At 44.2% G+C, this 27,500-nt stretch overlaps 1 protein-coding gene and 3 long non-coding RNA genes across 5 annotated transcripts; 3 read left to right on the top strand and 1 right to left on the bottom strand.

Annotated features, from left to right (window-relative positions):
- Positions 1–2,477: 2,477 nt before the first annotated feature.
- Positions 2,478–5,416, top strand: LOC146706727 (uncharacterized). Its single transcript, XR_014921621.1, has 2 exons — positions 2,478–2,541; positions 4,713–5,416. It is a non-coding gene; the product is annotated as an uncharacterized LOC146706727 (long non-coding RNA).
- A 149-nt stretch (positions 5,417–5,565) lies between these two features.
- On the top strand, positions 5,566–7,974 carry LOC146706728 (uncharacterized). Its single transcript, XR_014921620.1, has 2 exons — positions 5,566–6,106; positions 7,594–7,974. It is a non-coding gene; the product is annotated as an uncharacterized LOC146706728 (long non-coding RNA).
- On the bottom strand, positions 7,182–12,815 carry LOC146706729 (zinc finger protein 277-like). 2 transcript variants are annotated; one of them, XM_085464945.1, is made up of 9 exons: positions 12,151–12,812; positions 11,417–11,630; positions 11,054–11,142; positions 10,858–10,940; positions 10,531–10,622; positions 10,078–10,174; positions 8,967–9,009; positions 8,707–8,881; positions 7,182–8,512 (listed from the first exon to the last, which is right to left on the bottom strand). In XM_085464945.1, the coding sequence occupies exons 1-9, from the start codon at positions 12,176–12,178 to the stop codon at positions 8,353–8,355; spliced, it is 981 nt and encodes a 326-aa protein (XP_085321071.1). In that variant the 5' UTR covers positions 12,179–12,812; the 3' UTR covers positions 7,182–8,352. The 2 variants fall into 2 exon arrangements, with proteins under 2 accessions (XP_085321071.1, XP_085321072.1); XM_085464946.1 differs by lacking the exons at positions 10,078–10,174; positions 10,531–10,622 and having other exon boundaries at positions 12,151–12,815.
- LOC146706730 (uncharacterized) lies at positions 11,625–16,639 on the top strand. Its single transcript, XR_014921622.1, has 2 exons — positions 11,625–11,689; positions 15,389–16,639. It is a non-coding gene; the product is annotated as an uncharacterized LOC146706730 (long non-coding RNA).
- Positions 16,640–27,500: the final 10,861 nt, after the last annotated feature.

The raw sequence follows: 27,500 nt of genomic DNA on the forward strand, positions 1-27,500 counted from the left end.
ATTGTCCTGCATGACAATCATGTTTTTCTTGAAGGATGCAGACTTCTTCCTGTACCACTGCTTGAAGAAGGTGTCTTCCAGAAACTGGCAGTAGGACTGGGAGTTGAGCTTGACTCCATCCTCAACCCGAAAAGGCCCCACAAGCTCATCTTTGCTGATACTCGGCCCTGAAAATCTTAGAAATATGGTATCTAACCAGATTCTTACTCTGGATGGCATTACCTTGGCCTCCAGTAACACTGTGAGGAACCTTGGAGTCATTTTTTACCAGGACATGTCCTTCAACGCACATATTAAACAAATATGTAAGACTGCTTTCTTCCATTTGTGCAACATCTCTAAAATTAGAAATATCCTGTCTCAGAGTGACGCTGAAAAACTAGTTCATGCATTTATTACTTCCAGGCTGGACGACTGTAATTCATTATTATCAGGAAGTCCAAAAAACTCGCTGAAAAGCCTTCAACTAATCCAAAATGCTGCAGCAAGAGTCCTGACAGGGACTAGAAAGAGAGAGCATATTTCTCCTGTTTTGGCTTCCCTTCATTGGCTTCCTGTTAAATCCAGAATTGAATTCAAAATCCTGCTCCTCACATACAAGGTCTTAAATAATCAGGCCCCATCTTATCTTAATGACCTTGTAGTACCATATCACCCTATTAGAGCACTTCGCTCTCGCTCTGCAGGCCTACTTGTTGTTCCTAGAGTATTTAAAAGTAGAATGGGAGGCAGAGCCTTCAGTTTTCAGGCCCCTCTTCTGTGGAACCAGCTTCCAGTTTGGATTCAGGAGACAGACGCTATCTCTACTTTCAAGATTAGGCTTCAAACTTTCCTTTTTGCTAAAGCATATAGTTAGGGCTGGACCAGGTGACCCTGAATCCTCCCTTAGTTATGCTGCAATAGACGTAGGCTGCCGGGGATTCCCATGATGCATTGAGTTTTTCCTTTCCAGTCACCTTTCTCACTCACTATGTATTAATAGACCTCTCTGCATTGAATCATATCTGTTATTAATCTCTGTCTCTCTTCCACAGCATGTCTTTATCCTGTCTTCCTTCTCTCACCCCAACCGGTCGCAGCAGATGGCCCCGCCCCTCCCTGAGCCTGGTTCTGCAGGAGGTTTCTTCCTGTTAAAAGGGAGTTTTTCCTTCCCACTGTCGCCAAAGTGCTGCTCATAGGGGGTCATATGATTGTTGGGTTTTTCTCTGTATCTATGAAGCGCCTTGAGGCGACTTTTGTTGTGATTTGGCGCTATATAAATAAAATTGAATTGAATTGAATTGAATACCAGCCCAAACCAGTACTCCACCTCCACCTTGCTGGCGTCTGAGTGGGACTGGAGCTCTCTGCCCTTTACCAATCCAGCCACGGGCCCATCCATCTGGCCCATCAAGACTCACTCTCATTTCATCAGTCCATAAAACCTTAGAAAAACCAGTCTTGAGATATTTCTTGGCCCAGTCTTGACGTTTCAGCTTGTGTGTCTTGTTCAGTGGTGGTCGTCTTTCAGCCTTTCTTACCTTGGCCATGTCTCTGAGTATTGCACACCTTGTGCTTTTGGGCACTCCAGTGATGTTGCAGCTCTGAAATATGGCCAAACTGGTGGCAAGTGGCATCTTGGCAGCTGCACGCTTGACTTTTCTCAGTTCATGGGCAGTTATTTTGCGCCTTGGGTTTTCCACACACTTCTTGCGACCCTGTTGACTATTTTGAATGAAACGCTTGATTGTTCGATGATCACGCTTCAGAAGCTTTGCAATTTTGAGACTGCTGCATCCCTCTGCAAGATATCTCACTATTTTTGACTTTTCTGAGCCTGTCAAGTCCTTCTTTTGACCCATTTTGCCAAAGGAAAGGACGTTGCCTAATAATTATGCACACCTGATATAGGGTGTTGATGTCATTAGACCACACCCCTTCTCATTTTTTGAGATGCACATCACCTAATATGCTTAATTGGTAGTAGGCTTTCGAGCCTATACAGCTTGGAGTAAGACAACATGCATGAAGAGGATGATGTGGACAAAATACTCATTTGCCTAATAATTCTGCACTCCCTGTATATATATATACATACACGTGTATATATATGTATATATGTATGTTAGCGTGGGCTGCAATGCGTTAGCACGGTTAGCTCATTAATGCGTTAGTGCCATGTAGCCCCACGCACGGGGCGATCCGCGATAACTCGCTAAGGCAGATTTGCCGTGTTAATGCGGTTATGGCGTTAGCATCATTTTAACGAGATTAACGCTGACAGCACAAGTTTTTACAAAAGTCTGCAAGGTCAGCAGACATGGGGACATTTGTGTGCGGACTGAATTATAGCACGTTCGCATGAAGACAGGAATTACATCAAGGGTTTCTACTTCTGCTCCACTAGAGTAGCTTTGCATGAATCACAGTTCAAATATATGTTTTAGCTCCTCCCCTTTTACAGCCAACCTACCTTTACATCAACTGTGTGCGGCAGCAGCTCAGGAGCAGTCGGGACAGGTGACAGAGTGTCTGAAGATCAAACTGGAAGACTGTAAGATGGTAAATGAGCTCGCTGCTGCCTTCACTGACCTCTCAGGGTGTAGTGAAACCCAGCTTTATAATTTAAAATGTTTTAGAGAACTACCTGAGGCTGCTCGGCTGGCATGTACAGTGGCTTGCAAAAGTATTTGGCCCCCTTGAACTTTCCCACATTTTGTCACATTACAGCCACAAACATGAATCAATGTTATTGGAATTCCACGTGAAAGACCAACACAAAGTGGTGCACACGTGAGAAGGGGAACGAAAATCATCCATGATTCCAAACATTTTTTACAAATAAATAACTGCAAAGTGGGGTGTGCGTAATTATTCAGCCCCTGAGTCGATACTTTGTAGAACCACCTTTTGCTGCAGTTACAGCTGCCAGTCTTTTAGGGTCTGTCTCTACCAGCTTTGCACATCTACAGACTGAAATCTTTGCCCATTCTTCTTTGTAAAACAGCTCCAGCTCAGTCAGATTAGATGGGCAGCGTTTGTGAACAGCAGTTTTCAGATCTTGCCACAGATTCTGGATTGGATTTAGATCTGGACTTTGACTGGGCCAGTCTAACACATGGATGTGTTTTGTTTTAAACCATCCCATTGTTTCCTGGCTTTATGTTCAGGGTCGTTGTCCTGCTGGAAGCTGAACCTCCGCCCCAGTCTCAAGTCTTTTGCAGACTCCAAGAGGTTTTCTTCCAAGACTGCCCTGTATTTGGCTCCATCCATCTTCCCATCAACTCTGACCAGCTTCCCTGTCCCTGCTGAAGAGAAGCCCCCCCAGAGCATGATGCTGCCACCACCATATCTGACAGTGGGGATGGTGTGTTCAGAGTGATGTGCAGTGTTAGTTTTCCACACACAGCGTTTTGCATTTTGGTCTCATCTGACCAGAGCAGCTTCTTCCACATGTTTGCTGTGTCCCCACATGGCTTGGGGCAAACTGCAAACGGGACTTCTTATGGTTTTCTGTTAACAATGGCTTTCTTCTTGCCACTCTTCCATAAAGGCCAACTTTGTGCAGTGCACGACTAATAGTTGTCCTGTGGACAGATTCCCCCACCTGAGCTGTAGATCTCTGCAGCTCGTCCAGAGTCACCATGGGCCTCTTGGCTGCATTTCTGATCAGCGCTCTCCTTGTTCGGCCTGTGAGTTTAGGTGGACGGCCTTGTCTTGGTAGGTTTACAGTTGTGCCATACTCCTTCCATTTCTGAATGATGGCTTGAACAGTGCTCCGTGGGATGTTCAAGGCTTGGGAAATCTTTTTGTAGCCTAAGCCTGCTTTAAATTTCTCAATAATTTTATCCTTGACCTGTCTGGGGTGTTCTTTGGACTTCATGGTGTTGTTGCTCCCAATATTCTCCTCTGAGGCCATCACAGAGCAGTTGTGGAGCTGTTTTGCAAAGAAGAATGCGCAAGGATTTCAGTCTGTAGATGTGCAAAGCTGGTAGAGACATACTGTAAGTGTCACAGAAATGGCTTATGTATAAAGAAGTTTAATAGATGGTTCCAGCAGTTAAAATGTTCTTGATTGTACATTTCTGTGGTCAATATTGTAAAGGTGTGTTTATCTTGTATAGGAGACATGTTTATCTTGTCACAAAGAACAAGTTGTTACACCGCTATTATTGCGAGGTTTGGGCGTGATAATATAGGGTCGAGCCACGATCGCCCCATATATAAATATATATATAGTCGACCTTAATCTTGCAGAGAATCTGATGATTTTGTGGATAATTAAAGTCAGTCATATATCCACAAACACAAAAAGCTGAAAGTCAGTGATGCTGCTCGGTTTGCAGTCCTGAATATCACGGCACAAGCAGGATCCACTGCACTGTTAATGTGAGCTGTGTTATATTGCTGCCTCTGTTCGGTGGTGTCGAGCCAAACGGACTTTAACGTGTGTTTGAACGAGCTGACGGTTCACTCGTTAAGCTGAAAGAAAGATGCTTTAATCACAGCAGTCACACATGTGTCCACTGCACCATCTGGAACTCTTCTTGTTTACACTCGTAATAACACAAACACTAAATCCTGCTTCTCTGTGCTGTTGTGTAGCAGTGTGTACACCTGAGACTGCCACCTGTCTGTCTGTCCTGCACTCTCTCTCTGTTTCTTTCTCTCTGATTGTGGAATAAAAGTATGAACGTGTGTTTATAAGTTACACTTGTGTTTGAATCCTGCAGCTTATCACACATTTGATGTCCATGTGTGACGACTGCAAGTGTCCAGAGTGAGGACAGAATGAGGGACCCACTGCTGCACATCATCTGTGAGGCTTTGCACCCCTGATGATCCACCAGGACAAACTCGGCAGTGTGTGAGGAAGAGGAGGAGGAAGAGCCAGCAGCAGCTGACAGATGGAGAGAATAGACAGACTGTTCCCTGTTTGTGAAGGACTGCTAGGAAAGTTTAACAGAACTGTCTGTGCTGAATCAGTCTTATTAGGTAATGTTCACATAATGTGATCATCCCAGTGTTTCCAGTGTGGGAGAAAGTACTCAGAGTACTCAGGGCCTTCAAGTTACACACCATGAAAGGCAGCAACAAGTTTAATGTTCAGAAACCTAAAGTCTGTATCAGCAGCAGAATGGAGCTAAAATAAATGTTGGTTTCAGTTCTATGAAGCTTTGAGGATTTTGGATCAGTAGCTGCTGTGTTTGTTGCATCATATTGCTGTAACTGTTTATATGCTTTATATATTCTGAGCTAAGTTGATCTATAGTGTTACATCATATTCTATAAGGATGTTATGTGTTTGTAGACTTTCTGCCCAGTTTGACCCATTTAGCAGACGTCAGCCTGTTTAAGGCTCTGATGTCTATTCTGTGTGACTTACAGCAGTTATGACATGGTCTGATTTTCTCACCCAATAAAGGAATATTTCATATATCAGTCTACTCTTCATTCTATCAGACACAGTTATCACAGCTCGTACATTTGCTTTATACACATATGTAAGCATTGAGCCAAATGTAATAATGCCAACGTATTAAACGAACAATATTTGTCTCTTATATATATAACACATCTGTATACACACTGTCACAGATACTCGTCTTTGAGTGAAGATTTAAGGTGATAGGACATATAAACAACTGTTCAAGCTCACTGCTGTAATATATCATAATAATCTGACTATAACTTTAATATTGGCCATATTATATTTACATTACCACAGTGAGATGACTTTAGTCTCATGACCAACATCAGCTAATTGTTATTTACTAGCTAATCTTAAATGACTGTTCAGCACAGGAATGAAGCCCAACAATCATGTTTTACGGTCCTTTGGTCTCAAATGAACAAAACATGTTCTCCTTCGTTTCTGTCACACAAAGCTGTATGACACGTTTCTCGCGGTTAGTATCATGGTTGCTAGGCAACCTGAGCAGCGCGACGAAGGCAAGACCGTCCTATTTCACAAGCCTCTCACTTCCGCACTTCTCATACTTATAGTACGCACCGTGCGTAGTGCGCGTACTTCAAGCGTGCAGACCCTGAATTGGGACACAGCCTAGTGGTGCCGAGCTGGCGCACCGAGTAGTTCCTGTTACCTGCTGTGTGTCTGTTTTTACAGGTAAGCTGGGTTCCAAATAATACATATGTGATAGACAACAGTAGCAATCGAAAAGCTAGAGAGCCAGTTCACGAGTTTAAGGGTTGATAGCGACGAACCACCACCAGCTGTTGCTAAAAGCACCTTTGTTAGCTAGCAAAGTATTTACAAATAGTTCTCCCGTTCATTGATCTGAGCATGCGCAGAATGATCCACAGCGCTCCTTTGATCTTCTCGAACGATCATCGTGACGTCACGGCGACATCACAATGATCCTTTGAGAAGATCAAAGGATCATTGTTTTGTCACAGCGACATCGCATTCTCTGCCACGCCCACCGAGTCTATAAATAGGAGCTCGTTCAACAGTTTACAGCAGAAAGAGCCAGTTGTTTGAGACACAGCTACCCTTTGACACCCTTGAGCCTTAAACCTTTACAAAAATGTCACAGGCAAGAGCAGATCCGTTAGACCAACTGAACCGTACGAGAGACGAACTCCGTCATCAAAACAAACAGCTCAGGAAAGAAAACGCACGACTCACCAAAGAACTCGCACGAGTGACTGAAATGTGCATAGACTTCAGTCACGATGTCACACGACACACTCAAGAAAACACACGACTCGGTCGAGAAAACACACAACTCGGTGAAGAAAACGCACAACTCGAGCTAGAAAACGCACAACTCGAGCTAGAAAACGCACAACTCAGTGAAAACCACATAGAACTCAGTAAAGAACACATAGAACTCAGTAACAATGTCACACGACACATTCAAAAAAACACACGACTCTGTCGAGAAAACACACAACTCAGGCAAGAGATGGCAGAACTCAGACAAACTGTGGAAAATCTTCAGCGCCCAGCGGTACGGGAACAAGAGTGAGGTGTCCATACCACCTCAGGCGGGATTCGAGCATCTTTTGAACTCGAGCCACAGTCCACCGACCTGTCATAAATACGCTGTGCTCTCCTTTATGTTTGATTCAATTTTGCCCCTCACCCCCCAACCAGTCATGGCAGAAGACCGCCCCTCCCTGAGCCTGGTTCTGCCAGAGGTTTCTTCCTGTTAAAAGGGAGTTTTTCCTCTCCACCGTTGCCAGAGTGCTTGCTCATAGGGGATCATTTGATTGTTGGGGCTGAATTTTTGGATTTCATTTAATTGGCTTAAACTGAAAAATCTAAAAATTCATGTGAGGGCTTCACATAGTGGAGAGCACTACATTTGCTAACTGCTCTTTGTTTATTTGTAGATTTTGTAGTTCTTCCTACTACAAAAACTACAAATGAAAACAAGGCAGTTAGCAGCAAATGAAAATAAATAAAACACTTAAAAAAAATCTGCTACTGCTCTGTGTGTTTACTTCAGTGAACACTTGTATGTTTTTGTGTTAGAAGATTATAGATTGTCCAAAATGTCCTACAGCCTGCCAGAGTACGAAATGAGGATAAAACAGGAAGTTTGACAGCAGTGAGTTCCTGCAGCGACCTCTCGTTTCTCTCCTCAGTGCTGCATGTTCGTGAACGTGAGCCTGGACGCGAAGGACGCGGTGAAAACTCTGAGCGCTGCAGTTCGGCTCCACCATACGGCAGGTGTCGCTCAGCAAAGCGATGCAGAAAAACAACAGAAACACCAAATAGGACAGATGTTTCAGGCACGAGACGTCCCTGGGCTTTCTGAGGGGACAACAACAATAATAATAACAATGTGCAGTAAAACATACACTCATTCTTTTCATTTATTAAGTTCCTGTGTTGTGTTGTTTGTGTTGTGCGTAGTGCCGACGCGGGACAGTTTGCAATTGTGTAGTGCTGTTGTTCCAAGTGTGACTGTGCAATGACAATAAAGAGTCTCTCGTCTCATCTTGACGATGAGCTCGTCCACCACAGCACTGAATCCAGCTCAGTTACAAGTTACAAAAGAAAATCATTTTTACTCGAGTACTAAAATTCATATTCAAGAAAACACATGTTTCAGCTTCATTGCACGAGGCAGAGCAATTACGTTTCAGCGGACATCATGGCGTCCGCGTGTCCAGCTGTGGAGAGGACTCTTCTTTTGCCTTTCTTATCTTTACTAAGTAGAGACGTACAGGAAATAGTTGAGAGGGAAAGGGCCGGACTCAAACCCGTGCCGCTGCGTTCCAGCCATGTGGGATGTGGTCACCATGAGCTGAGCTCAGCCGACGTCAGAGACGCCTTTGAGTCAAACGTATGACACGTGTCCGTCTGTGGTCCTAGCTGCTGCCTCCTCGCTCCTTCAGCAGCTACTTGAGGACACTGGACTGTTTCAGCGCTCTCAGGTTAGAGATGTCCTCCGCGCTGACCGGGATCTCCTCGCCACGATGCTCCTCGTCACCGTCGCCTTCCTCGCTGTCAGAGAGCGTGCACAGGAGAGCGTCGTTCTCGTACGTGGGGAAGTAATACCTGCGGAGCGAGACGACGTTTAGTGCTCAGGCTCAAATTAGTCCCAAAAAGGACGCCATTTTCATCAGCTGATAAAAATACTCCAAATGAAGTGTAAACATCTGTGGCGTTGACCACGTTCATCAGCAGCTGTACGCCAGCTTTAAAGCCCGCGCTCTCATTGGTTAATTCTGCAGGCGCTTCGTTAAACCTACTGCGGCTGGTCCCAGGCGGACATCTCTGGCAGTTTCATCACGTGACCTTCAGCCGCGATGTGACGCAGGGCGTCCGCCCGGCAGTCGAACATCCGCGTGCAGCCGTAGCAGCGGCTCTGATGGATCTGCCGCCGGATGAAGTTCACCAGTTTGACCTGCTGGTAGAACTTGAGGTCTGAGGGAGGACAGAACATTAGAAACACTCAGAAGGAAGAAATAGAAGCAAACTGCGCTCGAATTACCACGGCGATTTCACCCACTGAGCTCGGTCTTAAGGAGGTGGAGGTCGAAGCCGTGAGCCTCCTGCAAACACAAAACAGAAAGATGTCAGGGTCACGCACGCGACGCCCGTTACAGACTTCATAAATAACAAAACCAGAAAGCAGAGAGAAACTTTTCTGCCTCTCAGGTAAACTCGTCACTCGTGAGCACAAACTTAGAGTCACGTTTGGGAAACTGGTTCTGACTTTAAACCAGAACGTTTAATCAACGACAAAATCGGACTGCAGTCGACGTCCAATCCTAGATTTATTTATTGTTCACGAGTGTTAAGTCTAATTGTTGAATGTTGTCATCGTGTTTCTTAAATTTGTACGGTCTGAGTTCAACCTATAGGATCAAGACGTTCCTTTGTCTCTGACCTCTCCAGCCACTCTGTGCTGGGGGAGCTTTTATTGCAGATGCATCCGGACAGATCTGTTTCTTCTGTTGTAAGCTTCCTGCTTTTATGACACACACACACACACACACACACACACACACACACACACACACACACACACACGTCTTAGAACCATTGGGGGGTTTTACAGTGGGAGGTGCTTGTGTTGTATTGTGTATTGTAACTGCCATGTCAATAAATAGCTACGGGGGAAGCTGCTCTTTGAAGGACTTCGGGCCTGAGACAGGACAGGGGCGTGGGCTCCAAGAGCTGGTTCTTGACCAAAGACTTCCCTCGTTAGCGAGTGAAAAACCGGTTGAAGATGTTCTGTTATGTCTTGTTTCCTTCATGATGAATAAGTCTCTAAACTAGCGGGGCATGTGGAAACAGACCCAACAACGAGGAAACATTTTTATTTGCTCGTTAAAGTTTTGACAATCATGTATTTATTTGGAAACTTTTCAAAATAAAAGGCGCTTCATTTTAAAAGCTCTTCAGCTTCGGTCCGTCTGTGTGTGAGGGCACTTTCTGAGTAAAATCCATGTTTTGTGCGAACGATGGATTCATATGTTTGCAGAGACCTCAGGAAGCAGATCGTTTCCTGTTAGTGTGCACTGTCTCCGTTCTCCCAGAAGCCTTTGCAGAATCGTTTCAGGGATGAAAAGCAGAAAACGATATTTTCCTTCTCTGAAACTTCTACGTTCCCGTACCTTCATATGCGCGTAGATCTGCTCCAACGTCTCCGATTGGTGATCACAGAACAGACACACTGCAGAGACCGGATGAGCCTGCCAGTCCGACCAATCACTGCGGACGATACAGAGATGAAACGAGCAGACTGAAAGCATTCACACAGGATCAGAGGAGGACTAGGAAGTGGACTTGATTGAAACTTTTGCATCCAGGCTGACACAGTAAATAAGAATATTATCAGGACGGACAATCCAAGGTTCAGTATCTTGGTTCAGGCTCAGACATGTCACTGAATGATGTTTATGGAATTATGCGTAAAAAGCAGCTTTTTGGGGGTTGGATCATAAGAGATGACTACAGGAAGCAAAGAAGCTTTTAGTCACATGATTTCAGGAAGCTCTACCTTCTGTCTGCTTTAATCTAACACACGTGAGGTTTCCAGGACTGATGGGAATCCCGCGGCGCGTTACCTGTTTCCCGTGAACTCTTCGCTGCAGAACATGCAGAGACGATGGAAGCTGCTGTCGTCTCGCTCCTTCTGCTGCTGCTCCAGGACCTCCTCCTGTGGGAGCACAGAAGAAGAGCTCAGAGGAATTCTTCAGAAAACTACCTCAGAGTGCTCAGATATTTAAAGTGCAGAGGTTACAACGACACAAAGCGTGTCAAATCACTCAAATCTGCAATTTTTCTGATTTTTCCTGATTTTCAGACTTTGCCTCAAAACAAAGTTTAAAAGAAACGAAACTTCCAGCAGCACAAGATTCACTCAGGATGCTCCGAGTGTCACGTCTCCTCACCAGTCGTTTCTGCTGCAGCTTCTCTCGGAGGACTCTGTCTTCTGGAAGGACGTCACACAGCAGGAAGTAGTCCTCCTGCTTCTCTGTCAGGTCAGCGAGGAAGAAGAGTTTTTAATGAGTCATTAATCAGAGCTGGAGGAAGTGTACGTGGTTCACTTTGAAAGGTCAGGTCCTCTGTGGGTTTGAGTGAACTCACCGACTGGGCCCGTGGAGTTGGTTTTGATGACGCTGCAGAAATCTGTGAGCGGCTGCTCGAGGAATCTGCCCTTCCAGTACAGCAAGTACCTGATGGAGGAAACTCGTCAGTAAAAACCGACTCACAGCCAGGTTTACCGGCGCACAGAAACACTTCGTCACGGTTCATAAAAGCAGCACACTAGCAGGCGTGGACATGCTGGACTTGTTGTATATATTTATACTTGTAAGGTAAGGGTTTCCCCCCATCACCCCAAATAATTACAGGAAGTCTTTGGTGAAATGATCGAGTTCCAAATGCTAAAAACATCCAAACGTGTTCCCGAGAGTTAAACGAGTGAGCCGGAGCATGTGTGGCTCGTACTTTGGGACGTCTGCGATGAGTTTGACGTCGGCGATGACAAGCTTGTGCTCCATCAGCAGGTGTCTGAGGAGGACGTCTTTCTGCGGCGGTCGGACGGACTCAGAGCAGAACAGGCAGACCAGCGGCTCGGAGCCGGGACATTGAACACCGGGAGGGCTGGAGGTGTCAGCCGGCTGATCGGGGAAACACACCTGCTCCAGAATGCTGTCCTTACCTGAGAAAGCAGAAGAGAGACTACACCTTATATACCACACACACTCTACTCCAGACCAGGTGAGTCAAAACCAAGCGGAAGCGAGAATGTACAGCCTGGCATGAAGAAGCATTTCCCTCTGATCTACAAAAATCTGTCTGTATACAATTATTTTCATCACCCGTGGGGACAAAACTATGATCTAAAAGTAAAAAAATAAATAAATTAATGAATTAAATAACTCATTAATCGAACTCAGACTTTACACGCTGTTAAATCCTGAATAAACTTCACAGCTGTCAGACTGAGTACTGACTGAATATAGAGATTGCTGTATAATCACAGTTAGCAGCCCAGCTATTTCCTAGCCTGCTAGCTTAGCCGGGCGGGTTCCCGCCTGCTTTTCTGATTTTTTTTAGCCTTTTTTCTGCTGATTGTGGATTCCCACAGACTCGGAGAGTCACCGACACCCAAACCTTTGCACGCAGACCACCAGATATCAGCATTAAAGCCGCGGACACGTTTAAAAGGTCACACTTACCGTCTTTACTCGGCTCGCTGGCGGCCATGTCTGGTGTCACGTGGTGCAAATAACACAAATCGAACCAATCGGAGGCCGTAAAATGCCAACGAAGCGCCTTCGCGGACCCCCGGTAAAACACGAATTAGAAAAGGTGCATTCAAGTGGTTCAAGGAAATATAAAAACTCAAGTTTCGATAGCTGAAGGTTAATTAATGTGAATGAAGTTGACTAACATGTAACGTTGGACGTTGTTGCATATATATAGCAAAGAATATAAATCACATGAACACTCAGATCCTCAAGATATAGCTGAGCGTGTTCTCTGAACATGAAAGTTTAGTGTTCATAAATACCCATTTATTAACATTACATTAGCATATGTGTCCTCCCCTCTATTACAAATTTTTAAATGAAACGTTATTTGTGAATGTGTACCATGTGTACAGGTGTAAGGCTCCCTAAAATAAAAGTCTGAAAATAACATTTGAGTTTCTGTACAGGGGGGCACAAGAAGGCTGGATATGGTGCAAATTCTTAAATAAATGACCCAAGTTTTATACGTGAAGTCAGTTTTAAGGTGGAGTGGCTGCTGATGACACACAGCTTGGATTCGGGAATTCACTGGAAGCACGTTGTGGTCAAAGACCACTGGGGGGCACAAACAGCTCAGTGTTCATCCTGCAGTCTGACTCACTCTGTTATTCTCAAAAAAAAAAAAAAAAAAAACTATAGATAAAAGCAATGACAGCAATACTGCAGAAATAATAAACCGTTCTCCCTTTAAGCACAGAATGAAAATATGAAAACACACTGTCAGCTGTTTTTTTAAAATATTGCAAATACATACATGATGTGATGTCATGCCATGGTGATAATCTCATATATGACACGTTATTATGACTCTGTAATCACCGAAAAGTGCTCACAGTCAGTCTTTGTGACTGCAGTTTGTTAGTCCAGCATAAAGAACAAAGTATTTCACAAACACTTTTAACCAGTATATAAAAAAATATTTTGAGTTTTAAAAGTTCATGTTCACTGGCGCACACACTACCAGACACTCCTTCTCCATGCTTCATGGTGGGAACCATGCATGTAGAGACCATCGTTCACCTTTGTGGAACCAAAGATCTCAAATTTGGACTCATCACACCAAAGCACAGATGGTCTAATGTCCATTCCCTGTGTTTCTTGGCCCAAACTAATCTCCTCTGCTTGCTATTTGACCATAAAGGCCTGATTCACACAGTCTCCTCTGAACAGCTGATGTAGAGTGTGTCTGTTACTGGAGCTCTATGTGGCATTTATCTGCGCTCTGATCTGAGTAGCTGTTAACTTGTGATTTCTGAGGCTGGTGGATGAATGTATCCTCAGCAGCAGAGGGGACTCTGGCTCTTGCTTTCCTGGGACGGTCCTCGTGTGAGCCAGTTTCTTTGTAGCGCTTTATGGTTTTTGTGAAGTTTTTGCAATTTCCTGGATTGACTGACCTTCAGTTCTTAAAGAAATGACAGACTGTTGTTTCCTTCGCTGATTGGTTCTTGCCATAATATGAATTCTAACAGTTGTCAAATAGAGCTGTCAGCTGTGTACTAGGCCTGCACAATAAATAAAAAATTTATTGTCATCGCAATATCAGCCTGTGCGATGGGCCCATTGCAAAAGACGGCGCAAACCGCGATAATTGGGTACCTTAAAATGTTTACGCACGTGCTTTAAAGAATTTGCCAATCAAAGAAACCCCTTTACACATTTGACCAGTCGAACAGAGCCCTTCACGGCATTAACCAATCAAATGGATTAGAGGCCCGCCTCCTATGTAGGTGGGGAGCGAACAACGCTGCAGCGACGAGTCGGAGTTGTAATGGCTGAGAGCGAGACGCATGACGAGAACGCTACTGACTATGAACTCGTGGCTAAAAAATAGTACCTCGCTTATTTGGAGGTACTTTGGATTTGGTAAAGACGACGTTCTCCAAACACAGGTGCTCTGCAAAACTTGCCGGACACTCGTGGCAACCACCAGAGGAAACACGACTCCACCATCATCTTCAACACGACCACAGAGAACTGTTTGAAGAGTTCCAGAAAGACAGGGCTAGCTAATGTTGCTAATGTTAAGACAAAGAGCCCCGCAGTCCAACGGCCGTCTCTGCATCCGAGTTTTTCAAGTGGAACTCCTTATGAGAAAACGTGGAAGCGCTACAAAGAAATAACAGAGGCCATTACACATTTTTTGACAAAGACATGATGCCTATAAATACAGTTAGCAGGGAGGGCTTCACCAGTCTGATACATAAAGTGGACCGGAGATACCGCATCCCCTCAGGAAACTACTTTTCCCATGTCGCCATTCCACAAATGTACGAAACATGCCGCAAGACTAGGGTGGGTTTTAATAATCGATTCATCGATTAATATCGATTCTGGCTTGGATAACGTGATATCGATTCATTAAAATCCTGAATTGATTTTTTTAATATAAATGTATTTTGCCCGAAATTCCAGAATCTCAGGTGAAACTTCACAAAATTTTGACAACCACCAAACATTTAAAACAGTGAATGAGAGCAGGAACACAGATTCTGCACAGAGACGTAAACACAAAGCGCCGACGGATCAGGATCAGTGAGATGTGACTTTCTCACCCGACGGCACGGACACGCTCGGGGCTGAAAGCCGACAGCTCGCTGATTCTGATGTTTCGGCGGGTCCGCGCTTTGTGTTCACGCCGTTTTTGCACAGATTCTAAAGCTGTTAGTTTGATCTCTCTCCAAACAATATTGACCGAACCAGCAGCAAAAGAAGATCCAAACGCTTCACATAAACATCGTCATGAATTCACTCTGACTGTTGCTGTTTTGCTTCCACCAGGATAAAATCACACTTCATGCACAGCTCTCTCTCTCTCTCTGTACTTCAAGAACAGTTTCCCGTCTGTCCCCGAAATCTGTTTTCTGCATTATTTGCTTGGTTGTTACGCACAAGTCTACCGTTGTTTACAGCCTGTCGGCCGATGTTTTTTTTTACTTACTTCCAAAGAGAAAACCTAATTTCTGCCGTTCAACAGGCTTCTGAACAAATGTAAACTTTTTAAAATGATGCAAAACGCTGTCTCTAATAAAAACCGCTGTAACTTCAGAGGCAATGTTCATAAGCTGGTTAATGGTTTTCTTTCGTTTTTGATGTACTGCAGAATATTTTTATAAAATCCAGGCCAGGAAAACCACCTTCATGTGTTTCTGTGTTTTATCTTCAGCTACTTTGACACAAAGGCCTCTGCTGTGACGCTCACACCTGTGATAAAGTCTTGCGTGTGTCAGCTTCCTTTTTATAGATACAAAAATATGTAAATGTACTGATCTGAATTATAATCTGACTGAGGCAAAATTTCCCAGATTTAAATCGAATCGAATCAAATTGAATCGAATCGTGTATCGAATCGATTCAGGACCTTGTGAATCGGATTCGAATCGATTCTAGAAATCATGGACGATACCCAGCCCTACACAAGACCGTCACATTTGAACTGAGCCAAGCTGAAAACTACGCTACAGACCTATGATCAAGTCGTACAACGGAGCCATATATGAGTTTCACAGTGCTCTTCCTCACCGAAGACTTTGAACTGAAAACACGGTGTCTAGAGACTGTGTGTTTTCCAAACTCTCACACTAGTGAAAATATAGCCCGTGTATTACGTGAGGTGCTGGCCAGCTGGGATCTTAAAGAAGACCCAAAAATTTTTATGGGGGCAATGTTTCAATGTTAAAGTGCACTTTGTTGTTACACTGCTAATACGGCAGCTTTCTTTAAATAAAACTGTTGCAGTAAAACGGAAATTATGTATTCGGGGTTTTTTGTTTGTTTTGCTATTTATTTTATCGTAAGTCATATCGTTATCGCAATATTGATCGCAGTTATCGCACATCGCAGGGTTTCCTAATATCGTGCAGCCCTACTGCGTGCCACCCTGACTTCTAGTCCCAACCAGATTCAGAAGGCAAGAAATTCCAGGATTCCAGCTTTGGAGTTAACACACCTGTGAAGTGAAACCATGTCAGGTGACTACAGCATGAAGCTCGCTGAGAGAAGGCCGAGGGTTTAATTCCATGTGTTCATCCATAGTTTTGATGCCTCCAGTGAAAATCTGTAAATAGTCATTAAAATAAAGAAGAACCAAATATAAATATTATATATTTGTGATTGTTATTTACGTTTTTGCATATTTCAGTACTTATTTTTGAGAATTTCTTGTTCTATTAATTGTAGTTATTTGTAATGTTTTACTCGTTGTTTGGTAGCATGCTGCAATACTGAGACCTGAGAATGTCACGGTCTGTGTGGCAGACTGTGGGGGAGAAAGGACCTAAATGCTGGACTCTGTGCAGTAAACAGTGCGTTGATTTACAGTGAAGTAAATGTAACACACAACAAATCTCCAGTGCGCTCCCACGACTCCCGTGTCGCGCCTTCTCCCAAGTGTCTGTACTCTGCTCCCGAGTCTCCGCACTCTCCGTGCAAAAACAAAATCCTCTAGCAAACAGAGCCCCTAATCCCAACGGTTTCAAAGTCCGACCGCACGTCCAGCAGCGCTGTCAAAACAGTCCCCAAAAAACTGAAAAAATCAACCACAGTTCTGCCACAGTTTTGGCAGCTGGCCCGATGGACGGTGACGGCAGGAAAACAGCTCGAGCGGCCTGCCACAGGTCTGGCAGCTGTGGCATAGCAGTTCTGGTGGCCGGCCAGTGATCTGATGACAGCCTTGTAGTAGGTCCAGCCACGTAAGAGCTCCGATGGCCCATGGCGAAGCACTGCAGGTGGTTTGTGACACGCAGGCCGTGCTGGTGTGGCAGCTGCAGGCAGTGGAAATGATGGTGGTGTAGCAGCCACTGGGAGTAGATTGGACGGTGATGCAGCAGCAACAGGTAGGTAAAGTGATGGTGGCGTGGTTATGGCAGGCGGTTGAGCAGGTGAGGTCTCCAACATCATAGACACAGGAACAGCAGCACAATGCAGAAACAAACACATATCATATAACAAGAGTCATAAATGCTCATGGACCCTGGGTCGCTCAGACCCAGGTCCTGGACAGAGAATCTGTTTTTCATTCATATCATGTCAAATGGCTGAATGACAGTGAAGCTGAGTCTGAGCTCTCTTCTGCTTTAGTCATTTGTGGCACAAATTTAAAAAGTTTCTGGAAACATCCCTCAGAGGTTTTGGTCCATGTTGACATGACATCATCACACAGCTGCTCCAGATCCATGATGTGAATTTCCTGTTCAACCAAATTACATTCAACTCAGTTCACTTTTATTTATACAGCAAAAACAACAACAGTTGCCTCCAGGTACTTTATATTGTAGAGTAAGAACCTTATGATAATAAAGAGACAAAAGAGAAACTCCAACAATGACATGTGAGCAGCACTTTGGCGAAAAAAAGAATCAAAGTGGTGCAATGCTCCAGCCAGTCCAGATCTCAGCCTGACGGAGAAGCTGTGGTGGGACCTTCAGAGAACGGTGCCGAAACCGACTGAAGAGTTGAGTCTCAATGATGAGACTAATAACATCTACAGAAGCGGTCCCCAACCCCCGGGCCTCGGACCGGTACCGGTCCGTGAGTCGTGTGGTACCGGGCCGCGAGAGTTGAGGCTCAGGTGTGAAATGTCTGGTTTTCAGGGTTTTTATCGGTTTTCAGTGTTATTTTGTTATCGTTTTTATCGTTTACTCGGTTTTCCTGGGTCTTTCCACGTGTGTTATGAATAAATTTTCTTTTTTTCGGTACCGGTACTAGTTTTATTTTGTTGTATTTATCCGCGACACCTTAAAGGCCGGTCCGTGAAAATATTGTCGGGCATAAACCGGTCCGTGGCGCAAAAAAGGTTGGAGACCGCTGATCTACAGGGTGCACGCACGAGGCATTGACGATGACGTGACAATGAGCAGAGACAAATAAATAATGACAGGATGAGAAACAGGTGAAAACATGGCTGGAAGAAACTAAAGAAACAGGAAGTACACTCCACATAACGAGCACAGGACAAAAGACTATCATAATAAAACAGGAAACAGACACAGGAAAACTAAACACTAACAAAATGTCCAAACTTAAAACACTGGCACCACCCAGGCACCATTACAGAAAAACATGATGAAAATTAGAAGATTTTATTGAACATTTCTGTAAAACTCCTGCAGGGTGAGATGCAGTGGGACGACCTGTATCATGAGAATAAAAGATGAAATCTCAATGGAAATCTCAAATGCTAATCTACCAGCTAACGCTAACAAGGTGTTTTTGTGTTTTAATAATTATTTGGCTGCTCACCTTTAAAACATGTATCTCTCTGACTTTATATCCTCTACGAGAGTTTGTGTTGTATCAACATTTAATGTTAAAGTGAATATCTAGACATAATTTCCTACAATCTGTTCATCGCATTCAGCTGAAGTGAAATAACAGCATGGAAGAGCTATCCATCAGACAGACAGATACCTGATTCTGCAGCCTCAAAGTTGATCTGGCCCTTCGCATCATCAACAGTAGACAGCAACAGATCACTCGGAGTGTTGACGGTGACAGACAGGTGTCTGCCATGACAGACAGGTGTCTGTCATGGCCGACTCCCATCACCCACTGGACCTACAAAACCAATACAGAGTTAAAAACCATACAGAGCGTCCACACACTGCAGGAACGAGCAGCAGCAGCTCTGTCAGTGTAAAATATCCTGTTTGATGTTACCACTGTGAGCTCTTTTCAACAGATGGTACCGATGCTGGTGTCCATGCTAATCTGACATTTGTGGGAAAACAGACTACATGTCAGGTGGCGTCACTTAGCTTGACACAGAGTTTTCTTCTTACCATGAAGTTCAAGTAAAATCTCTCTCCACGGTGAGCAAAGTGCCAGAAACACTCCAACCCAGCAGCAGGAAGCACTATAGCAAAGTCGTACTGGTCAGAACCCCAGAACAGCTCCTGGTCTGTGACGTCGGGGCGGGCGTTTGTCTGGGGAACCCCATGAGCTGAGCCCCAAAATAAAAAGCCCAGAAAGAAGCAGGGAATCCAGCACAGCATGTCTAAAACATGGAAGGGTGAGAGTAGAGTCTGTGCTGCAGTTAGATCAAAAATGATTAACCAGCCCTGAAATGTTTCCTCCTCTGCTGGGAAAACTGGACGGGCTGCACAGATGGAAGCACTGCTGATAGAGAGGAAAACCCTGCAGGAGGGAAACTCTCCAGGTGATCCAAACAAATGAACCTTGAAACTTCCACAGACAGATCCCGACATCCTGTGGAGGTTTGGACCACCGGTTCAGTAATATTTGACCATGTGGTGGATGTACATTTAGATTATTCTCATGGCCGTCATTTCAACATTTACATGAATCCATTGATCCACTGGTGAACAGGAAACAGCAGACATATGCCAACAGGAGAGTGGGTGTAGTGCTGAGAAGAAGGTCTGTTTGATGTTTTACATGATAAAACTTGTTTCCATTCTAGACAAAGATCATAAAGAGAATACAAACAGTATTGTTTAAATGATGGTTTCATTTATAAAGCGAAAAACTCTCCCCAAACCTGCCCTGTGTGCAAAAGTAACTGCCCCCTAAACCTGATCACTGGTTGTTCCACCCTCTGCAGCAGGAAGTGATCAGTGCTGAGCAGTTAAACATAATTAACTATCAATGAAATCATGTATGAATTATGATTCTGTGATTAACATACACTTCATATCACTTCTCATTTTCAAAATCATGTCGTTTAGCTTTGAAATGTCTGCATTTGTGAATAAAACATTCTCTTAGTAACAACATTTATTTAGATCCAACCATGCAAAATATGATTTTTGCCATTTTTCAAGTGGTCTTAAAGCTTTAATCAGGACTGTATCTGATATCACTTCAGTTTAATGTGAAAAAGCTGCATCAGTGTTTTGCTGGGATGCATCTGCTCCTCTGGCTTTCCTGTTAGCAGTGAGTGCATCGATGTCACAGAGGTTTTAGTGCAGCATAAACTCCAGCACATATTTTTGTCACTCTGGAGCACATTTCAGGAAAATAACAAGAAGTAAATGAAGGAAAGCGACAGAAGCCGACAGGATAAGACGAGCGTCATATCTGAGACAATAACCAGGGCCGGACCGTTTCTGACAGCTGCATCATTTTTATTGTGCAACAACACGGCAGCAGAGGACGGTTTGATTTGGTCTTGGGAATAAATCACTACTGGAAATCACAGGACTCAGATCAACACACGTCTGCTGTCCAGAACCAGGACGACGTGCTGAGATCACGGTGGGCGACAAATGTTCATCAGCAGAACGATGAGACAGAAACACAGAAGAGCCGTTTGGAAAGGCAGGAGGTACAGTGCTAACAGGCTGCAAGAAATATAAATACAGACTCACGTCTGTCTCTATCAGTACTTATCATGCAAAAGATACGACACACATGTGTGCAAAGAAGTGTCCAGGTTCATCCTGACCATCAACCTTTCTGACTGAAGGGCATTTCTGCCAGCAGGACTTCAGATATAAGCAGTGACGTGAGCTATAAGACAATAACACTATCAGTCATGGTCTGGCAGTCCCAGAGCACAAAGCTCAGCAGGACATAAACAGCGTGGAGTCATCAACATCATCAACAGAAGGCAGAAGAGCTTTGAATGTCCTTCAAGAAGTCTGGAGAAGTGTTCCTGCAGGTCCTCACAGAGACGCCAGAGAGCTGCTCAGAGAGTTCAGAGAGAGCTGAAGGATGAAGGTCAGACCATAATATTCCTCCAAAAGTGCCTTCATGGACCTGCAGCCGAAAATAGAAACCGATGCAAAGTGTTTATGCAGGTGAGAGAAGTTCACCTGAGGGCTCTTATTCAGCGTGCATGCCGAGCGCTGAGAGACGGAGGTTGTGCTGCAGGCAGACGTTTGGACGGCGACTCAGACTTCTCTTCTAGATGTCGTCAAATATTTGTCTACGAGATGACGACGAGACAGGTACCGTCCTCCTGAGTGCACAAAAACACACAAGTGAACACAGCAGCACACAAATCCACACGTCTGTGGACACGTCAGTGCCTGCAGACACTTTAGAAACGGCTGTGCTTCACTCCAACACTGAGGAAATGAACAAACTGACAGTTAACAATATGGAAAAATAAAAGGATCTCTCTGCTGCTGAAAAGTGTGAAATAGCTAAATGCCTTGGACACGTAGTGAAAACCTGAGATATTTCATGAAAACTTAATCGTGATCACCGCAACGTTAGGAGATCTGTGGCTGAGTCAGAGCACACACGGGTTCGTGCAGATAAAGGCACAACGAGGAAGGTTTCTGCAGGACAAATACATCCCATTAAGAGAGCAGCTGCTAAAAGGCCATTACAAAGCAGCAAACACATATTTGAAGCTGCTGGTGCCTCTGGAACCCCACCAACATCAAGGTGTAGGACATTTTGGACAATCGACAATCTTCTAACACAAAAACATACAAGTGTTCACTGAAGTAAACACACAGAGCAGTAGCAGATTTTTTTAAATGTGTTTTATTTATTTTCATTTGCTGCTAACTGCCTTGTTTTCATTTGTAGTTTTTGTAGTAGGAAGAACTACAAAATCTACAAATAAACAAAGAGCAGTTAGCAAACGTAGTGCTCTCCACTATGTGAAGCCCTCACATGAATTTTTAGATTTTTCAGTTTAAGCCAATTAAATGAAATCCAAAAATTCAGCCCCAACAATCAAATGATCCCCTATGAGCAAGCACTCTGGCAACGGTGGAGAGGAAAAACTCCCTTTTAACAGGAAGAAACCTCTGGCAGAACCAGGCTCAGGGAGGGGCGGTCTTCTGCCATGACTGGTTGGGGGGTGAGGGGCAAAATTAAATCAAACATAAAGGAGAGCACAGCGTATTTATGACAGGTCGGTGGACTGTGGCTCGAGTTCAAAAGATGCTCGAATCCCGCCTGAGGTGGTATGGACACCTCACTCTTGTTCCCGTACCGCTGGGCGCTGAAGATTTTCCACAGTTTGTCTGAGTTCTGCCATCTCTTGCCTGAGTTGTGTGTTTTCTCGACAGAGTCGTGTGTTTTTTTGAATGTGTGGTGTGACATCGTGACTGAGTTCTGTGTGTTCTTGTCTGAGTTCTATGTAGTTTTCACTGAGTTGTGCGTTTTCTAGCTCGAGTTGTGCGTTTTCTTGAACGAGTTGTGCGTTTTCTTGACCGAGTTGTGTGTTTTCTCGACCGAGTCGTGTGTTTTCTTGAATGTGTCGTGTGACATCGTGACTGAAGTCTATGCACATTTCATTGACTCGTGCGAGTTCTTCGGTGAGTCGTGCGTGTTCTTCCCAGAGCTGTGCGTTTTGATGACGGAGTTGGTCTAACGGATCTGCTCTTGCCTGTGACATTTTTGTAAAGGTTTAAGGCTCAAGGGTGTCAAAGGGTAGCTGTGTCTCAAACAACTGTCTCTTTCTGCTGTAAACTGTTGAACGAGCTCCTATTTATAGACTCGGTGGGCGTGGCAGAGAATGCGATGTCGCTGTGACAAAACAATGATCCTTTGATCTTCTCAAAGGATCATTGTGATGTCGCCGTGACGTCACGATGATCGTTCGAGAAGATCAAAGGAGCGCTGTGGATCATTCTGCGCATGCTCAGATCAATGAACGGGAGAACTATTTGTAAATACTTTGCTAGCTAACAAAGGTGCTTTTAGCAACAGCTGGTGGTGGTTCGTCGCTATCAACCCTTAAACTCGTGAACTGGCTCTCTAGCTTTTCGATTGCTACTGTTGTCTATCACATATGTATTATTTGGAACCCAGCTTACCTGTAAAAACAGACACACAGCAGGTAACAGGAACTACTCGGTGCGCCAGCTCGGCACCACTAGGCTGTGTCCCAATTCAGGGTCTGCACGCTTGAAGTACGCGCACTACGCACGGTGCGTACTATAAGTATGAGAAGTGCGGAAGTGAGAGGCTTGTGAAATAGGACGGTCTTGCCTTCGTCGCGCTGCTCAGGTTGCCTAGCAACCATGATACTAACCGCGAGAAACGTGTCATACAGCTTTGTGTGACAGAAACGAAGGAGAACATGTTTTGTTCATTTGAGACCAAAGGACCGTAAAACATGATTGTTGGGCTTCATTCCTGTGCTGAACAGTCATTTAAGATTAGCTAGTAAATAACAATTAGCTGATGTTGGTCATGAGACTAAAGTCATCTCACTGTGGTAATGTAAATATAATATGGCCAATATTAAAGTTATAGTCAGATTATTATGATATATTACAGCAGTGAGCTTGAACAGTTGTTTATATGTCCTATCACCTTAAATCTTCACTCAAAGACGAGTATCTGTGAGTGTGTATACAGATGTGTTATATATAAGAGACAAATATTGTTCGTTTAATACGTTGGCATTATTACATTTGGCTCAATGCTTACATACATGTGTATAAAGCAAATGTACGAGCTGTGATAACTGTGTCTGATAGAATGAAGAGTAGACTGATATATGAAATATTCCTTTATTGGGTGAGAAAATCAGACCATGTCATAACTGCTGTAAGTCACACAGAATAGACATCAGAGCCTTAAACAGGCTGACGTCTGCTAAATGGGTCAAACTGGGCAGAAAGTCTACAAACACATAACATCCTTATAGAATATGATGTAACACTATAGATCAACTTAGCTCAGAATATATAAAGCATATAAACAGTTACAGCAATATGATGCAACAAACACAGCAGCTACTGATCCAAAATACTCAAAGCTTCATAGAACTGAAACCAACATTTATTTTAGCTCCATTCTGCTGCTGATACAGACTTTAGGTTTCTGAACATTAAACTTGTTGCTGCCTTTCATGGTGTGTAACTTGAAGGCCCTGAGTACTCTGAGTACTTTCTCCCACACTGGAAACACTGGGATGATCACATTATGTGAACATTACCTAATAAGACTGATTCAGCACAGACAGTTCTGTTAAACTTTCCTAGCAGTCCTTCACAAACAGGGAACAGTCTGTCTATTCTCTCCATCTGTCAGCTGCTGCTGGCTCTTCCTCCTCCTCTTCCTCACACACTGCCGAGTTTGTCCTGGTGGATCATCAGGGGTGCAAAGCCTCACAGATGATGTGCAGCAGTGGGTCCCTCATTCTGTCCTCACTCTGGACACTTGCAGTCGTCACACATGGACATCAAATGTATGATAAGCTGCAGGATTCAAACACAAGTGTAACTTATAAACACATGTTCATACTTTTATTCCACAATCAGAGAGAAAGAAACAGAGAGAGAGTGCAGGACAGACAGACAGGTGACAGTCTCAGGTGTACACACTGCTACACAACAGCACAGAGAAGCAGGATTTAGTGTTTGTGTTATTACGAGTGTAAACAAGAAGAGTTCCAGATGGTGCAGTGGACACATGTGTGACTGCTGTGATTAAAGCATCTTTCTTTCAGCTTAACGAGTGAACCGTCAGCTCGTTCAAACACACGTTAAAGTCCGTTTGGCTCGACACCACCGAACAGAGGCAGCAATATAACACAGCTCACATTAACAGTGCAGTGGATCCTGCTTGTGCCGTGATATTCAGGACTGCAAACCGAGCAGCATCACTGACTTTCAGCTTTTTGTGTTTGTGGATATATGACTGACTTTAATTATCCACAAAATCATCAGATTCTCTGCAAGATTAAGGTCGACTATATATATATTTATATATGGGGCGATCGTGGCTCGACCCTATATTATCACGCCCAAACCTCGCAATAATAGCGGTGTAACAACTTGTTCTTTGTGACAAGATAAACATGTCTCCTATACAAGATAAACACACCTTTACAATATTGACCACAGAAATGTACAATCAAGAACATTTTAACTGCTGGAACCATCTATTAAACTTCTTTATACATAAGCCATTTCTGTGACACTTACAGTATGTCTCTACCAGCTTTGCACATCTACAGACTGAAATCCTTGCGCATTCTTCTTTGCAAAACAGCTCCACAACTGCTCTGTGATGGCCTCAGAGGAGAATATTGGGAGCAACAACACCATGAAGTCCAAAGAACACCCCAGACAGGTCAAGGATAAAATTATTGAGAAATTTAAAGCAGGCTTAGGCTACAAAAAGATTTCCCAAGCCTTGAACATCCCACGGAGCACTGTTCAAGCCATCATTCAGAAATGGAAGGAGTATGGCACAACTGTAAACCTACCAAGACAAGGCCGTCCACCTAAACTCACAGGCCGAACAAGGAGAGCGCTGATCAGAAATGCAGCCAAGAGGCCCATGGTGACTCTGGACGAGCTGCAGAGATCTACAGCTCAGGTGGGGGAATCTGTCCACAGGACAACTATTAGTCGTGCACTGCACAAAGTTGGCCTTTATGGAAGAGTGGCAAGAAGAAAGCCATTGTTAACAGAAAACCATAAGAAGTCCCGTTTGCAGTTTGCCCCAAGCCATGTGGGGACACAGCAAACATGTGGAAGAAGCTGCTCTGGTCAGATGAGACCAAAATGCAAAACGCTGTGTGTGGAAAACTAACACTGCACATCACTCTGAACACACCATCCCCACTGTCAGATATGGTGGTGGCAGCATCATGCTCTGGGGGGGCTTCTCTTCAGCAGGGACAGGGAAGCTGGTCAGAGTTGATGGGAAGATGGATGGAGCCAAATACAGGGCAGTCTTGGAAGAAAACCTCTTGGAGTCTGCAAAAGACTTGAGACTGGGGCGGAGGTTCAGCTTCCAGCAGGACAACGACCCTGAACATAAAGCCAGGAAACAATGGGATGGTTTAAAACAAAACACATCCATGTGTTAGACTGGCCCAGTCAAAGTCCAGATCTAAATCCAATCCAGAATCTGTGGCAAGATCTGAAAACTGCTGTTCACAAACGCTGCCCATCTAATCTGACTGAGCTGGAGCTGTTTTACAAAGAAGAATGGGCAAAGATTTCAGTCTGTAGATGTGCAAAGCTGGTAGAGACAGACCCTAAAAGACTGGCAGCTGTAACTGCAGCAAAAGCTGGTTCTACAAAGTATCGACTCAGGGGCTGAATAATTACACACACCCCACTTTGCAGTTATTTATTTGTAAAAAATGTTTGGAATCATGTATGATTTTCGTTCCACTTCTCACGTGTGCACCACTTTGTGTTGGTCTTTCACGTGGAATTACAATAACATTGATTCATGTTTGTGGCTGTAATGTGACAAAATGTGGGAAAGTTCAAGGGGGCCAAATACTTTTGCAAGCCACTGTACATGCCAGCCGAGCAGCCTCAGGTAGTTCTCTAAAACATTTTAAATTATAAAGCTGGGTTTCACTACACCCTGAGAGGTCAGTGAAGGCAGCAGCGAGCTCATTTACCATCTTACAGTCTTCCAGTTTGATCTTCAGACACTCTGTCACCTGTCCCGACTGCTCCTGAGCTGCTGCCTCTTCTGGACACAGCACGCTGATCTTCACACACACACACACACACACACACACACACACACACACACACACACACACACAGGTGAAATCTCTGGTATCTGAGGCACACAGTTGATGTAAAGGTAGGTTGGCTGTAAAAGGGGAGGAGCTAAAACATATATTTGAACTGTGATTCATGCAAAGCTACTCTAGTGGAGCAGAAGTAGAAACCCTTGATGTAATTCCTGTCTTCATGCGAACGTGCTATAATTCAGTCCGCACACAAATGTCCCCATGTCTGCTGACCTTGCAGACTTTTGTAAAAACTTGTGCTGTCAGCGTTAATCTCGTTAAAATGATGCTAACGCCATAACCGCATTAACACGGCAAATCTGCCTTAGCGAGTTATCGCGGATCGCCCCGTGCGTGGGGCTACATGGCACTAACGCATTAATGAGCTAACCGTGCTAACGCATTGCAGCCCACGCTAACATACATATATACATATATATACGTGTATGTATATATATATACAGGGAGTGCAGAATTATTAGGCAAATGAGTATTTTGTCCACATCATCCTCTTCATGCATGTTGTCTTACTCCAAGCTGTATAGGCTCGAAAGCCTACTACCAATTAAGCATATTAGGTGATGTGCATCTCTGTAATGAGAAGGGGTGTGGTCTAATGACATCAACACCCTATATCAGGTGTGCATAATTATTAGGCAACGTCCTTTCCTTTGGCAAAATGGGTCAAAAGAAGGACTTGACAGGCTCAGAAAAGTCAAAAATAGTGAGATATCTTGCAGAGGGATGCAGCAGTCTCAAAATTGCAAAGCTTCTGAAGCGTGATCATCGAACAATCAAGCGTTTCATTCAAAATAGTCAACAGGGTCGCAAGAAGCGTGTGGAAAACCCAAGGCGC

The sequence above is a fragment of the Copadichromis virginalis genome, linkage group LG7, assembly GCF_057382275.1.
Source record: "Copadichromis virginalis isolate Kocher_CV1m ecotype Utaka linkage group LG7, C_Virginalis_male_GT1.1, whole genome shotgun sequence".
Classification (NCBI taxonomy): Eukaryota; Metazoa; Chordata; class Actinopteri; order Cichliformes; family Cichlidae; genus Copadichromis; species Copadichromis virginalis.